Below are 15,455 nucleotides of genomic sequence, written 5' to 3'. Positions count from 1 at the left end.
AGACCTCGCCGCCCCCCCCCCCCCCCCCCCCCCCCCCCCCCCCCCCCGGATCACTCAAACGACACAGATCTCAGATCGACAGCCGTACTCTGAGGCGGAATTAGCAAATACGGATCCAGGTGCAATATCTGGCACAACATTCATAGGTATACAGTATATATAGAGGTGAAGAGGAGGCAGCGACAGAGAAGAGAGAAACAGAGCGAGGAGGAGAAGGAAGGGCAGGGAGAGATGTCAGTCTTGAGTGGGCAGAGGAAACCGGTGCTCAGCGAGCGAGAAGAAGGTGAGTGTGTGTGTGTGTGTGTGTGTGTGTGTGTGTGCGGGGGGGGGGGGGGGGGGGGGGTGGCGACGATGCCTTCACTGAGGAAGCGCCTTCAGGATGGCATTCACCTCCTCTGCCACGGCTGTCAGCGCAAACTCAAACTGCTCCTGAGGAGGAGGACGAGGAGAAGAAGATGCAGGGAGAGAAAGAAAGAAGGGAGGGAAGGAGAAAGTTTTAGTGTGTGTAATGGCTCAGGAACGACCACCGCAGAATGATTGGCAGCTGCCGCCTCCTCCTCCTCCTCCATCATCTCTCCTGACCCTGCCTGGGATGTGTGCGACCACAGACTGGAGGTGAAGGTGAAGCACTCTCTGAGCTTTCATCTCGCTGTGCACGCGTACCCTGCGCTGCCATTGATCCAGCCAGGTGTGTCTTAAAATGGAGCTTTTGAGTCAAGCTGTCTCTCAGCTCAGTGTGTGTGTGTGTGTGTGTATGTGTGTGTGCATGTATTTGCCAATCCGACTCATAGTTTTCCCTGCGGAGAGCAAAAAGGGGCTGATTGATGTTCGCCCCATGGACCTGGTGTTTTTATATCCCTCTCCTCTCCCCAGGCTGCGGGCCAAGGGGTCCTCGCACACAGAAATGGTACGTAGGAGTTTGGAGGGAACAGTCTTTAGATGTGTCAACACACAGGCTGCCATAGTCTGGCCTGAGGAGAAGCTAAATCAATACGGAGGAGTCACTGGTGGCTTTCTCTATGCAGTGAAGTGTTTTTCTATTTTTATATGTGTGTTCTGATGTTGCGATGCGGCCAGAAAAACATGTAAGTGCATCCATCTATACCCACAATGCAGTTATATATCTAATCCCAAGTTGGGTTTAAAGTTCTGTGTATTAAAGAGTAAAGAGTAAACATTTTAAGTGAAGTTTGGTGCATGTCTTGCTGTTCATATTCACGCCACTGGGGGGAGATCAATCTCTGCTTGACTGATCAGAGAAGGAGGATGAGTGAGGAAGAAGAAAACTGGTCGGACCTGCTTTAATCACTGCATGTTTATGTCAAAAGCAGAAAAAGAAGGGAAAGAAACCTTCTCTTGTTTTTTGTTTTTTTTGCAAGCTCCAAAAATAAAGTGGCAAATGACTGGATGTCCAATCCTTAAAACCCTAATTCTAACATTTCATACCTCATTACAGTCTCATTTCAGTGTAGACGCAGCACGAAGCCACAGAGTGGAATCAACAATATTCCAATATAATTTCACTTTGACATAATGTCAGAAAAGAAAAAGAGGGAGGGAGAGCAGGAGAGCAGCTTATAAGCCTTCCTGCGTCGAACAGAGGGCGCAGATGTAAACGCAGCTTTAATGAGCCATCTAGGAAACGCTGGCGTCTGTTAGCAAGCAGCCTCCGTAAATATTATCACCCACCGCTGCATGAGGTGTGCCTTTATTATTATTACTATTACTATTATAATTGTTCCCTCCAATAACAAGAGAGGAGGAAAACTTAGACTTCCCACCTGTTATTTGCATTAGTGGGTGAGAGAACACACGTGAAGCTGTTTTCCAAAATGGTGTGAGGTGGAGGGCTCACTGTGATATAAGCTGTTGAGACTAAAGCGTTCAAGTAGCAGCGTGGGTTTTACAGGAGTGTGAAACACAGGTAACATTTATCAGGATTAAAAGGAAATAAAAGATAAAGAAAAGGAGATTTAAAAAGAGCAAAAAAAAAAGCCTAACGCGGTGGTTTGAGCATCATGTCCTTGATTCAATTATCTTTCCTTTTATGTTTATCTTATTTGTTTATGTGACAGAAATAAGGAAATCTTCAAATGCATGTATTTCCCCAACAGAAGATCTCTATCAGTTTTAAAGTCTCTGCAATTAAATGTGGACGATGTTGTTCTAATCCTGAAGCAGTTATCCATTACCACATCATTTCCCCTGATCCCGGGCACATGAAGTACACAATCGTCTGTTTGAATGACTGCAGCCCCTCCTCCCTCCCCTCCCTCCCCTCCCTCCCTCCTCCCTCCCTCCCCTCCCTCCCTCCTTTCCTTCCATGCTCCCCCCCACCTCTCCAACTCAAAGCCGGGGACCTTACCTTTGTCTGGACCATGCCAGCTCTCTGGTCTCTCAAGTGCTCCAGGGTAGCGGCAATATCAATCTCTTTAGCACCTGCAACAGACCGAAAATTGGACTGAGTTCAAAGCAGCGGAGTAATCCAGCTCACATCTGTCAATCTCTCTTTATGCCGGGCTCCCTTTGGAACAGTGCAGCGATTGAAAATTATTACATTCATCCCTCGAAAGACTTGGACGAGAGCCACGGACTGTTTCTCGATAAAATATGCAAGAGGATATTTTTGGGGGTTCTGGGAAATGTGCAATAATGCATTTGAAAAAAAAAACGTGAAGCGCCGCGTTCTCTGTGAGAATCTCGTTGAAGAATCGGTTCAGATTGTGTGCAACTGTAAAGTCTGCTAAGAGCTTTTTGATACATAAATATCTGAGTGTGTCTGAGGATCAACAAACCCTAATTAAAATGATTTAGAGCCCTCGCAGCAGCCACACTGATGATTAACCCGTGCAACAGTTGCTCGCTCTCAGCAGTGATCAGCTGCTGTTGGGTTAAGTCAGCTTTGGCTCATGTGAATCTGGAAATCTTATCCTACTTTCAGATTTATGGATTCTGAGACGAACACGAGAGCTGAACTGAAAAAAATCAACAAAAGGAAAGAGAATAAAATGGAAAGAGAAGGAGAGAGAGGGAGAGAGCGAGACCCTGAACTCTCAAGATGCTTTTGAAACTGAAGCAGAGAAAGGAAGCAAAAGAGATGGAGCAAGAGCAGAGATGTGTGTGTGTGTGTGTGTGTGTGTGTGTGTGTGTGTGTGTGTGTGTGTGTGTGTGTGTGTGTGTGTGTGTGTGTGTGTGTGTGTGGGTGAGAGAGAGAAGAAGGGGGATTTAATGCAGCTGGACTCGGTACTCAAACTACTCCAGAGCTCAAGACTTTCATGTCTCAGAAGGGCTGGATTCCAAAGTTAAGCTGAAGAGAGGCTCCTCGACCAAAGAAAAAAGCTTTTGAGAGTGAGATTATGTTCATTTTATACATTTTTCGCTTCTGCGGCCGGGAAACAAAAGGTTAAAAAGAGGCTGGGTGGCGTCTTTCATCGTCGGGGACAACGACGCATTCGTCACTGAACTACACGAACCTCCATCAGCGGGGGTCAGTCTTATTACTGTTGTACAGTCAGCGAAGGGAAGGGCTGCATCACAGGCGGCTGTGTCCTCCCAACCTGCTCTGACAGGGTCAGATCGCAGGCAGAGAGGGGGAAGCGCAGAGGCCAAAGGGCAAAGGGCAGGGGGGGGCAGGGCTAGGCTATGGATGGTTATATCCATATGTAATATGGGACTCCTGTGCAATTGCAGCCATGGATAACTTGGATATCTCAAATAATAGGGGAGGAAAACCATTTATTATCACTTTCTCTAACATTGGGAGACAGGGCGTGTTTTGACTGATTCACCTATTTCCCGGGGAACGATTCATGGATCTTTATCTAAAGAATCAGGCATATTCAGGGGACTGATATCTGTGAGTGGCTGTAATTTAAAGGGATTGTTGGACCTCGGCAAACTGTGCTTACTCCTCTAAAGCTACAAGTCCTGATTTGTTGATGTGTGGATTCTACTATAAACACTAGTTTTTCTTCTCGAAGCTAAAATTTTAAATCAAATCTTCCTTAAAACCATTTTTTCTTTGATATGTTAAGATGTATTGATAGAGATCCCTTTCAGGTCTTTTCCTGCCGAGTTATTTTCTATTTAGCTTTGCAGATAATAATTTGCATGTTACTGTGAAGTGCTTATTGTCTTCTTAGACTTTTTTGATCATAAAGCATTTGGGAGGGACCAACTCAAATCAAACATGAAAGCACCTTGAGCTCCACTTTTTTCTCCCATCCTGGTGATGTCGATAAAATGGAGACGATCTTCCGAGTGACTATAGGCTGCCAACTATACTGATTGTTCCGAATGAATCAATAATGAAATAAAATAAATGCATTGTTAACATTAAATATTAAATATTGATAAAACAACCATTGGGATGCATCTTCTCTTTAAAAATGTCATTTCCATGCATGTGCCATCTAAATTCACGTAGCAATCATGATGCAGGTCAATATGGCGTGACGGTGACTCCAACAGATAATTACTAATGTGGTCATAGGTTTCTTTGTCATTTCCTATTTCTCTGTTTTCTGTTTGTTCCTCCCTCTCTCTCCCATTTCCTGCCCCCGGTCTCCAGCCGCCGCCTCTCCGGGCCTCAGAAGAGTCAGCCTCTAATGCATCCCCAGACCCACTGAGGAAAATGAGAGGCTTTAGTGTTGCCAGGGCAACACTTCAACGCAAGCAGAGAGAGTGAAAGGGAAGCCATTGATCGTTACCTTTCGCCATCCTATTGAGGACCATGTCAATCAGAATGTAAGTCCCACTCCTGCCAGCTCCATCACTGCAGAGAGGGAGAGAGAGAGGGAGAGAGAGGGAGGGAGATGATTAAGGTTGCAGAGTGAACCTGCGGACGCTTTAATCTCACAGTGTTTTTCTCATAAGGAAACAAATTGCTAATTTACATCCGCATCTGCTGAGAGGCTGTGGAGTATATTTAAACACCCGTTAAACTCTGCATGCTGCTTAAAACCTGATGGCGCAGATAAAATGAAATACTTAAGTAGCAGTAATCGATAATAATCCCTGATATTCTTTTGAAAGTACCTGAAGAGATGTGAATATTTGATGTTCCAATAAATGTGATTATGTTAAGCCTTTGCACACGAGAGCATGTGTGGTCTTGAGACTTGCCCGGGCTATTGGGGAGAGGGGGAATGGTTTCTGAGGCACACTGGGGACAAAGGCTTTTAAATGCATGCACCTCAGGAGCAGAGGAGAGGTTGAGAGGCCAGGGGCGGTTCGAGAACAGCTTTTGGAGAGCCTTGCTTTTCCATTACTCCAGAGATAGTCTTATGAAAAGCCTCCCTTTGTGCCCGCCGGCCATTCAACGGCTCTGCATGTTAATTGCAAACAAGGCGTGCACATCTCTCTAATAAAGGCAAGGCCAATAAAACAGGAGAGTGGCCTGAGCACCAGTGCTTCATTAATCCAGTGCTAGACACTCATTCTGCACAGCTCCCTCAGTGGGAGAGCGGGCTGCCTGGCCCCACGCATGACTTAACAGGATGTGACTATTAAAAGTGGTGAAGACAGATACCTGGTGTTTAACACAAACCAATCAAGGTCGGTTAACTAACTCGACCAAACGGGAAATGGAAGAGTGTTTGGCTGCGTGTCGTCGGGCCACAGTATTTCCATACAGACACACGCAGGCAGTGGAATAAACAGCGGACCCGTGTAGAGTAAATGGACTGAGCGGGTTTAAATAAACAACCCCCCCCCACCCCTCCTCCCCTCCAACACACAGGCAAACACTCTGTATCCCAGTTCAGCCGCACAGCCACTGTCACAGCGATCAAACAGTCATACTTGCCTGCAGTGAACAATTATTGGGCAAGATCGACCCCGGTAGCACTTGTTAACCTTTCTGGAATAAGAGAGAAAAGAGAGAAATTACAGTTAGTTTGACATCAGGCCGTCTCAAACGCACGGAGTGTTAAAACATACACTGGATGCAGGATCGATTCTTTCCGCTGAGTAATAACAGCGACAGTTAAAGGTGGTTAAATGTGACTCATGGGGGGCAATAATCAACGGACAGAACCAAGAGAATCCAGAGAGATGCCCCCCCTCCACCTCCCCCTCCCCCTCCTGTCGATCAATCACTTTAATTTGAGGGCAGGAGAGAGAGAGGGAGAATGAAAGAGAGACATCCACGTAAAATAAGTTGAGCATCACTTCAGACGGCGTCACGGCGACGTGTGGGTGATGGATGCGGCGGTGCGATGCTGTGATTGCCGACCGCCGACGCATTAACCCCGGCCAGTTACGAATGTTGTACACCACAGGCACGGCGAAGGCCAACAAGCCTTTTCACACAACCGGCCGTTGCCATGGAAACTGACTACACCGAGAGCTTCCGCTTCCCTCGTTGTTTCACATCTCATCCACAGCGTGAACAATGAGCTCATCGTATAGCGTCTGTAGTTCATCCAGACTATAAATTAATCATGCATCTGATTTATTATTAGTAGTATGTGAATAATTAAATAAATGCAACATAAATCATACTGCATTTGTCAGTTGTTTTTGTCACTTATTACTACCACTATAATATCAATGCTACCACCCATAGCGATAATAATGTGCTGCAGCTTGCAATTATTTTTCATTTTACTAAAAAATACCGAAGGATATTATATCTACATACATATTTGATATCATGCATTACTCATTTATCACTTCTTATATATATTTCAAGCTTCCTGTACCGATTGATTCGTAATTTTCCTCCTGAATATGTTGTTTTTGTGAAGTTTCCTACACATTCGTTCCTTCAGAGCTTCAGCTGAGAACTGAACTTGCATTTCAAAGCGCAGGTGATCTCCGTTTGATGTCCTCGTGAGCTTGATCTTGATCTTGAAAAAAATCCCTGGCTTTATCATTCAAATACACGTATTGGAAACTGCTGAATATCAAAATGCAATTAAACGATTCCTATTGCAGTAGTAATGTTTTTGAATTCATTGTATTATATTGAATGTTTTTTTTTATTGCAAATATGTTGGTAAAATCTGAATACGTCCTTGGTTAAAGAGCACACAGAGATGGTTGGAGTTCCCATGCAAGCCAGAGGAAGGAGCAGTGAGAGGAGGAGGAGGAGGAGGAGGAGGAGGAGGAGGAGGAGGAGGAGGAGGAGGAGACAGCGAGTGAGAGAAAGACAGTTTGTGCACGGGCCTGGCTGAGGAGACACAGTTTCCAATGATCACTTTTGTGACTATGCAACTGGGCTCATATTACTAGCTGCAACATCACAAAAATGACACTGGCAACCGCAATATACAGAGATGGCCAAAACCGTGAAAACCGTGCCAGACGGTTTAGATTCCCAATAACCTGCAGCAGCATTAATGAGGGGGGGGGGGGGGGGGGATCTCAACAGCAAAAAAAAACAAAACGTACGTATGTAATCACATCACAGCTCAAACCTACACACCAATAACATACATAAATAGAACTGCCTGCAAGCTTCACCCAGTTTAATTTGAAATAAAAAAAACTAAAACAGCACCAACTCTGTCAGGGAAGGACGACATGATAACACTGCACATCCTCCATCCCCCCCCCCCCCCTCATCTGCATTACAAACGCAGGGATAGACTTCCATCCACAAATCAGATGCATCTATTCTCATTTGGAGGTCTTTTCCTCTCCCTCCTGGGTTCTCCCAGAGGAGCGATTGCTTCTCTTCTGCCAGAACACATTATATGGAGAACAGAGTGAGGTTATTCAGTCACTATCTTTCCCCCTCTCCCATGTTTTAGCGAGACAGCTCTGATTTAATTGGGTGTTTGAATTAGGTGATTTTTTTCCTTCTCTTCCCAAGCCAAGCCAGGCAAGTGCAGGGGCTGTTAATTTGCTGCATCACATGTGCTGGAGGGAGGTGAGGGGAAATAGGCCCAGGATGAAAGGGATAGTACAGAAACACAGGCCTTATTAGAACCATTCTCTAGGACACCAGAGGCAAAGGGGCAAAAGGGAGAACGGACCAGAAGAGGCACTGACAGAATACAGAATATAAGGGAAGGTGATTAAGAACAAAGCTCAGTTGCAGAAGTGTTGAAATCTCGGAGCAGGATCTCCACTCTACCTGCGGAAGTCCAGCAGCGTCCTGGCCGAGGCGGGGATCCCGCGGTCCATCCAGGACAGGAAGTGGAACTGGGTGACGGTGCGAGTCTCGTTGGTCTGCAGATTCTTAAGGTAGAAGCTCCGCACCAGGAAGTCCTCACACCAGATGTGCTCGGACACCAAGTTGACCTGAAGATACATTTTGATTTAAAGAGGTAGTTCATACAAAATACACAAACAACCTCATTTCTGATGAAACCCTGAGTGGTTTCCAGTCGTGCAGATAGGTTTGGTTGCATGCACCCAGCTGTTACCTGCTGTTTACTCCCTAAATAACCATATATCTTGGTTCCACTCTGTTTCCATGCACATGCCTTTTTGCCTTTTTGTTCAGAATGACAGGAGGAAGACGGATTTCTTTAAAGGACACATATTGTGCTTTTTCAGTGTTTCTTTCCTGGAGTGTGTTATTGTTTTTTTTTAGTGAATGTCAAAGTTCTGTGGAGTTAAAAAGAGCAAAGTCTGCGGTGGTGGGAGCTGATCTCACGCCGTGCAGCTGGTTGTGACAAACGAAGACAGGTAACCAATCGTAGCAGGGGGGGGTCTTAAAGAGACAGGAGCTAAAAAAACAACCGTTTCAGACAGATTCTGAAAAGAGGAGCTGCAGCAATGGACATTTTGAGGAAAGAGATGCGTTTCCTCAACATGTCTATATACTGGCAAGCTGTGAAACCTCTCACTCACGTACCTCGTATACGTGGTAGACATCAGATCCCTCGTCAGGCCAGTAGTGGTGACACTGCTTCACTCCATTTTCCGACAGTGGCGTCAGCATGACGATGACGACACAGCCGCTCTCCCACACCATCTACACATCAGAGGAGAGATGTCAGACGCCCGTCACAGACGCACTTTCTGAGACGACAGCCCTTTCATAAGCATCTGGAGTCACAATGGCACTAACGTGTGGCAGACCTGTGCCACTCGGAGCGGCATATTGCAAATTAGCATTACATGGCAGCCGGGTATCAGGGTGAAATTGATTTCTTAATCTCGGCACAGGAAGTATGAATAAATGTCACCTCTCCGCGTGTGACAAATGATAAATGTTGGGTCGAGCAGCGGGAGGGCGCGTCATGTGTCGCCCCCTCTCAGTCATGTGAGCGAGATCACAACATCGACTGCACCGCCGCCCCCATTTCATCTTATCACAATCTAATGTGTCCTTGGGAAAAAATACAGGCCCACGGCAGCCATTAGGAAAATGAGGAGGAAACACAGGTTTTATGATTGCTATAAAAACACAATGGCCCTGACTATACACTAACCACGAGCTTCTGTGATCCGGCCCAGTGGACACATTACACGCCAACTGTGCCAGGATGTGATGAGATTAGGTTAGGTGATAATGGGAGGTAATGTTATGCATTTAGTCTTGTAAAGTATGGCTAATATTTGCAGGCGTTGTGAGGAAAAAGGTGTATTCCTGTTTTCCATTTTCAGCCAGAACCCATCATCTGTGTTTCTTTTTTAGTTTTTTTTTGCAACGTTCTGAAAACAAGCCGCTGTGTGAACTTATGCTGATTGTTTTTCCTTTTGCATTGAATTCTGAGGAGAGCAGGGGAGCGAGGCCCAGCCGAACTGAGGTAATAGCAAAGAGATGGAGGAAGGGAGGAAAGGTGGAAGGGTGAGTGGGGGGGGGAGACGGATCGAGAAGTGAAGGATGAACGGATGGAGGAATGAGGAGTGGAGGATTAAGAGCCGAGCCGCCTTTCACAGCGCTGCCTGGGGCCAGTATGGATTAGAGAGGACAGAGCAAAAAAAAAAAAAAAAGATTTGCCTACTGCACAGTCCATTTGCATGAGAGTGTCGGTGTTTCCCCTTGTTTGTTTACTTTTAATGGAAGGAGAGAGTGTGCCACAGTCCAAGGTTAACCACGTCGAATAATGAACGGTTCCTACGTATTTCCCAGAGACGGAGCTGATGTTCAGTGCAGCGGACGATCTGTGGCTAATTTTCCATTATTTTCTGCTTAATTGGGAAGAGTTGAGTTCACGGTTAAACAGCACATAAGCTAATGGATGTGCATTAATTCACCTGGCGCACAAAGAATTTGGCAGAAAAACAAACAAATAAGCAAAATGACTGAGAGACAATTATCAACTGTTTCAATTAAGGCACAAATTGAACAGAGAGCAGGGCAGCTTTCATTCCTATTTTAGCTGATGTGGTCAATTAATGTACATTTTCACATAATGTGCCGAGTTTTTCTCTATTTCATTAACACGTGCACCACGTGAGGACAGAGCTTGTAAGCAGGATTGGTTTTTTAAGTTAAAAAAGCCATTTACATGACAGTTTATGGATTTTTAATGTGCAGAACCAAACAGAACCGGCTCTGGCGTCTGTGCCAACACAAAGTCGGCCCTGTTCGAGTGCAGAGTGCACGGCCAGCTGCTCGACCAGGATTTATGCATCACGCTTCTACATCCTGGTCACGACGAGCAAGACTTCCCCATATGGAGGTGATGGGCCCTCTGATGACTGCAGTGCCTTCCTATTAACCTATAAGAACGCCATTTGGCGACCATGCGTCATTTAAGAAAATACCTCCGCACAAGTCAACATGTTTTACAACAGCCGGTGATTGATGGCGAGTTCCTCTGACATTTCGGGACAAGAGGAAAAAGGCTAATCTAAGCAAACATCAGGAATATGATAAATGATATTAGACTTCCTGTAGATGTGTGTGTAGCAAGACTTTTATATAACACTAGAGGCTGCAGGTTGGTTTCATGTATTCTGCTGGTGTCACTGTTTAAATGACAGATGTAAAGGCAGCACGGTTATTTCAAGCGTCTCATTTATCACCATTACTTTTGTCACAGCGCTGTTTTCTTAAGATCCAGTTTTTCTAAAATAATAATAATCTATTTGAAAGGATTGTCATGCTTTAAGTTTTGGAACCACACTTCCTGTAGCACTTTGAGGGACATAAAGAGGAAGTATAATGTTGTGAAAATGTGATAATTCTGTCTTTTTTCTCTGTGATTTGATCAACGTTACAAACAGACATCAGATATAAGGATTTCCCGTAAATCACGATGGAATAAAAAATGTGCATCCTGTCCTGTGAGTTTAGATCTGACTCTGTTATAACTCTGAGAAGAAGTGTGTGATGCAAACTGCAGCAATCAGGCTTTAAGCGTTCAAGTTTACAGTCAAAATCACATGCTGATCTGCGTGACTGATCCCACCAGCGCTAAAACACTGAAGAAACAGAAATCTAGACAATCTTGGGCCAAGAAGAAGACATAAAAAAAAACATCCACAAAACCTAGCTGCTCTGTCGAGGTTCTTTCCGACACTCGCCGCTGCAGGAATAAAACGGTAAAAAGAAAATAAGAAAGACGGAGAGTGAGTGGAGATGAGTTTTACCTGCCAGAAGTCTGCCACGGTGGAAGGAAGTGGGCCCTGCGAGGAGATGTAAGTAGGGTTGCGAGGGTCATGGTCCATCTGGGAGAGAGGGAACAGAGTGTGAGACGGCGTTCGGGCGGAGACTGGCTGATGAAAACACACTGTCTGGGTAAAAGACTTGCATCAAAGCATCCATATGGACGGAGGAACAAACAGAACATCAGCATCTTTTAAAGGGAAACATTTCCTCCTTCTTTCCTTTTCGCTGCATCTTATTCTCCATCATCCCTTCTTTGATTGATTCAGCCTCTCTTTCCAACTTTCCTCTTGTTTCCCTTCTGTCCTCAAGATGCAGCTTTTTAAAAAAATGCAATAAACTGCAAACTACGGCCGCTGTGAATGTCACGCTGAGCAAACATTCGATGCTGAACACACAGTTGAAGGACAAGGTTTTATACCTTGTTTTTGTAGTAAAATGTTAAAGACTTGTCTCTTTAAACGTTATGTTTTGCATAAAAAAAAGGCAAAGAAAAAAGGACCTTGGACTCTGGTAAAAGCAGCAGTGACACATCCAGCGTCCGACCCTGTGAATTTTCAAAATAAGCACTCTATGACTTTATGACTCTACTTTCCGATGCTTTATCTCATCATTTGTTCAGCTGTTTGTGCACCGACTTCTCTGCCACGTCTCCAGACAAATATAGACCTCAAGAAATGGCTTCCAGATCTCAATTTTTCTTAGGCATTGACGTGTCCCTGCAAGAAACATGATATTGTGGTGGGACCTGAAAGCCTGGAGGCGGTTGACATGAGGGAGCTGCACGTTGAGGTGGGACATAATGACATGGGACCGGGGGGGGGGGGGGGGACTTTGATTTGAGGGATGTGATTGAGACTTGATTGAGTAGGTGTTGGCTGAGGTCGCCCCCTTCCCCCTCCAAAATCAATGATGACGTTTTATTGAGTGAATTTTTATGCACACCCTCGAGTGCGAGAGGCATCGGTGGAAAGATGTTGAAAGAAATTGAGTAATTGTGTGTGTGTGTGTGTGTGTGTGAACAAAGCATTGTAGAGGTATATTTGCTATGAAACCCGATACACACAAAAACTCATGTGTCTGTGTTGGTGGAGGATTTCATTTACTACTATTTATGGTAGACCTATAAAAGATCTTATACGAGGAAAAAGGCAAAATTCAAGTGCAAACGATTCCTTTCTTTGCATGTTTACCTGCCGTTGAGTGTCACGACCTCTAATTGTTGATGATGTGCTCAAAACATCTCCCCCTCGTTTAATGACTCCAACACTGAGTCATTTAGCGAAGGAGAGATCTCAAGAAATCACAGGCTGATAATTAAAGGCTTTTCTTTTCTTTATGAACTTGTTTTTCATGCTTCTTTATAAATATGACTTGAATTAGGCGTCTAGATGTAAGACAGGGTGTTTGCAGGTCTAACTTAATGATTATTAGAAGGTGGGGGGTAAATGCTCTTTCAATACACCTACACAAAAGCTGGCTGAACAGTGAAAGTCTGACTGCCTACTCTGTTGAAAACGCCTCACAAAAGACACATAAATGCACGAAACACCGTTCATTACCCAGTGTTGGACTTCAATTAGCCTTCACCGTGTTGTTCAATGCTCTCTTCATCTTTCCGGGGCAGAAATTCCTCATGTGAGTTTTAAGAAAAAAAACTGAAATGAAAGGGTGGTGCCGAATGCTAGCGCCGCCACTCCGTTTTTTTGCCAATCTCAAGGACACAGACATACTGTAGCTGTGCGCTGACATCCCTGTATGAATACTAAAGCGCAAGCATGAAAGAGTAGTCCTGCGTTCCTGCCGTCCTCCCCTCGCCACTGCGGGAAGAAGGGAGAGTGCAACAAGAAAGACAAAGAAGTGCTCTTTGGTTTGAGGTAAAATAGCTTGTACTAAAATAGCTCCCGCGAAATATCTGTTCCTGCAGAAGCGTCGCGGCTTTGAACAAGCTGTAGCGCCTTGATCCTGTGTTTATATAAGATAGAGAGAGAGAGAGAGCTCGGGAGCTAAACGCCGGCTTCAGCTCATCCCAGATAGTTTGGAAACAAAAGCACGGAGAACAGGTGGGAGAAGGGAAAAAAAAGCACCCGGTGTTTGAATTTGTAAAAGAAAAAGAGAAGGGGGCAGAAAAGGCAAAGAGAAAACCAGGCTTTGACCACATTTTGTGTGAGCGCCCTCACGCTAATGACACCGTACATGTGGGAGCGCTTGCATCATTTGTGGTCAAGCAGTAACCATTCTCCGAGGCCTTTCCGTGTGTGTGTGTCACCCTGAGATCAGATCACCCCCGTCCCTTTGCCTCTCTGACCCTGGATCCCCGGCAAGAGGCGACAGATTATTTACTCGTAGCCCACTGCCCCTGGAACTAATGAGGAAGAAGAAGCCGCATTGACAGACATAATTATCACAGTTTTGCTGGGCTCACCCAGGGGTCCCTTTTGTGGTGTAATTACTGCCCTTTCATCCGCACACCACTGCATCCGCCATCACTTCACCCGTCTTCACCTTCCCCTTTTCTTTTAAACTGCACCAAACTGTCTCGGATAACTTTACTTTGTACCAGTTTTCTAACGCACTTATCTGATTCTTTCCCCCTCACTTCTTCACCTGATTGATTAGCTTCATTATCATATTATTCTATAAGATGCCAAATGTCGCCACAGCACTGTTTAAAAAAAGCTAAAAAACCTCTATGAATATGCCATTAGAGGAGATGGAGGAATAAATTGAGCATCTACGAGTCGCCATTGTTTGCCTCTGAAGAGTAATAGGCTTTTAGTGCAGCTGTGTGTGTTACCATCTATCTTCTTGGAAATTTTTGGCACTGTATTTGAAATGCATAGTTTCCTGTTCCCCCTTTGATAGAATCCCCTTTCAGCAGCCGCAGGGAAATCATGACTGGCAATATTTTTTGGGGGGAGGAAATGCTAAAAAAAACACAAAAAGTGTAGCCCTCTCCTACACCGAGGTCTTTCTGGGTTTGTTCAGGATTTGTTTAGTCAAAAATAATGTTTAATTATTTTTCAGTGCAGATTAAAAGGGCTCTCGGGGAGCAGCCATTTTGAAAGCAGTGAAAGTAGCAGCGTGACTCAATGAGGCGAAGTGAATCCACAGAGTCATGAGAACAAAGTTGAGATAAACGCTGTCGGATTGATGTCAAATCCTCTGAAACGTCTTTTATCTCAAAGTGAGATCCAACCACAACAGGTGTTCCTGGTACAAAAAAGGCTTCAGGGACAACCGACATTAGCCACGACGTAGCGCTGTAATGAATAAACAATACTCACGATTGGACTGGCATTGATGTAATCTGAGTTGCCGTGGTTGTTCTCCGCTTTCAAGGTGATCCTGGAATGATCATCTGTAATGGAGATGCATAATTCATCCACACACATTTCCACTGTTTCTGTTTCCCCCTCCCTGCACAACAACAACAGAATTTTGAGCAGCATCAGAATATGAAACGGTAGCTGGCTGCAGGGACGGCAATTTCACCGGACTTTCATCATACACACTCACTGCTCTGAAGTCCCGAAATCGCTTCACCTTCAATAAGGAATGTGAAATAATGATAAATATTTCATCTTGAAAGTTGGGAGAATCAAATCAGCCTCTTTTTTCTCGAAGTGAAACATTTGCAAGCTTCATGGAATCGATTTCCTGTCTCTTTGGTCCCAAGTTAAAGCAAATGAAACCTTTAAATCTCAAGTATTTTCCTAGATAATCAGCAATCTAAGTTTTTAATAAAGGTAGGTATTTATATTACTATTACTACTGAACAGATTTAAACAAAAATTAACCCTATTTTAATGCAGATCTGGATCAGTGGGGCAAATCTAGGAATTTAATATTTCTCTTTATTTAACACTGCAAATATCATATTTACGCAAATTTCCCAGGGAACAATTCAGGCCTATTTTGAGAGCTGATATCTGTAAGT

General features: G+C 44.7%; 1 protein-coding gene across 2 annotated transcripts in view; it reads right to left on the bottom strand.

Annotated features, from left to right (window-relative positions):
• Positions 1 to 288: 288 nt before the first annotated feature.
• Positions 289 to 15,455, bottom strand: part of ptprn2 (protein tyrosine phosphatase receptor type N2) — a 115,109-nt gene continuing 99,942 nt past the window's right edge. For both annotated transcript variants that reach the window (XM_034573105.1, XM_034573104.1), the window contains exons 15-22: positions 14,803 to 14,876; positions 11,500 to 11,577; positions 8,810 to 8,929; positions 8,084 to 8,250; positions 5,807 to 5,860; positions 4,710 to 4,774; positions 2,366 to 2,439; positions 289 to 429 (exon numbers count right to left, since the gene is read on the bottom strand). In XM_034573105.1, the coding sequence (XP_034428996.1) occupies positions 358 to 429; positions 2,366 to 2,439; positions 4,710 to 4,774; positions 5,807 to 5,860; positions 8,084 to 8,250; positions 8,810 to 8,929; positions 11,500 to 11,577; positions 14,803 to 14,876 (704 nt within the window). In that variant the 3' untranslated portion in view covers positions 289 to 357. The remainder of the gene's footprint in view (positions 430 to 2,365; positions 2,440 to 4,709; positions 4,775 to 5,806; positions 5,861 to 8,083; positions 8,251 to 8,809; positions 8,930 to 11,499; positions 11,578 to 14,802; positions 14,877 to 15,455) is intronic.

The sequence above is a fragment of the Hippoglossus hippoglossus genome, chromosome 20, assembly GCF_009819705.1.
Source record: "Hippoglossus hippoglossus isolate fHipHip1 chromosome 20, fHipHip1.pri, whole genome shotgun sequence".
Lineage (NCBI taxonomy): Eukaryota > Metazoa > Chordata > Actinopteri > Pleuronectiformes > Pleuronectidae > Hippoglossus > Hippoglossus hippoglossus.
This window is presented reverse-complemented; position numbering and strand designations above follow the sequence as displayed.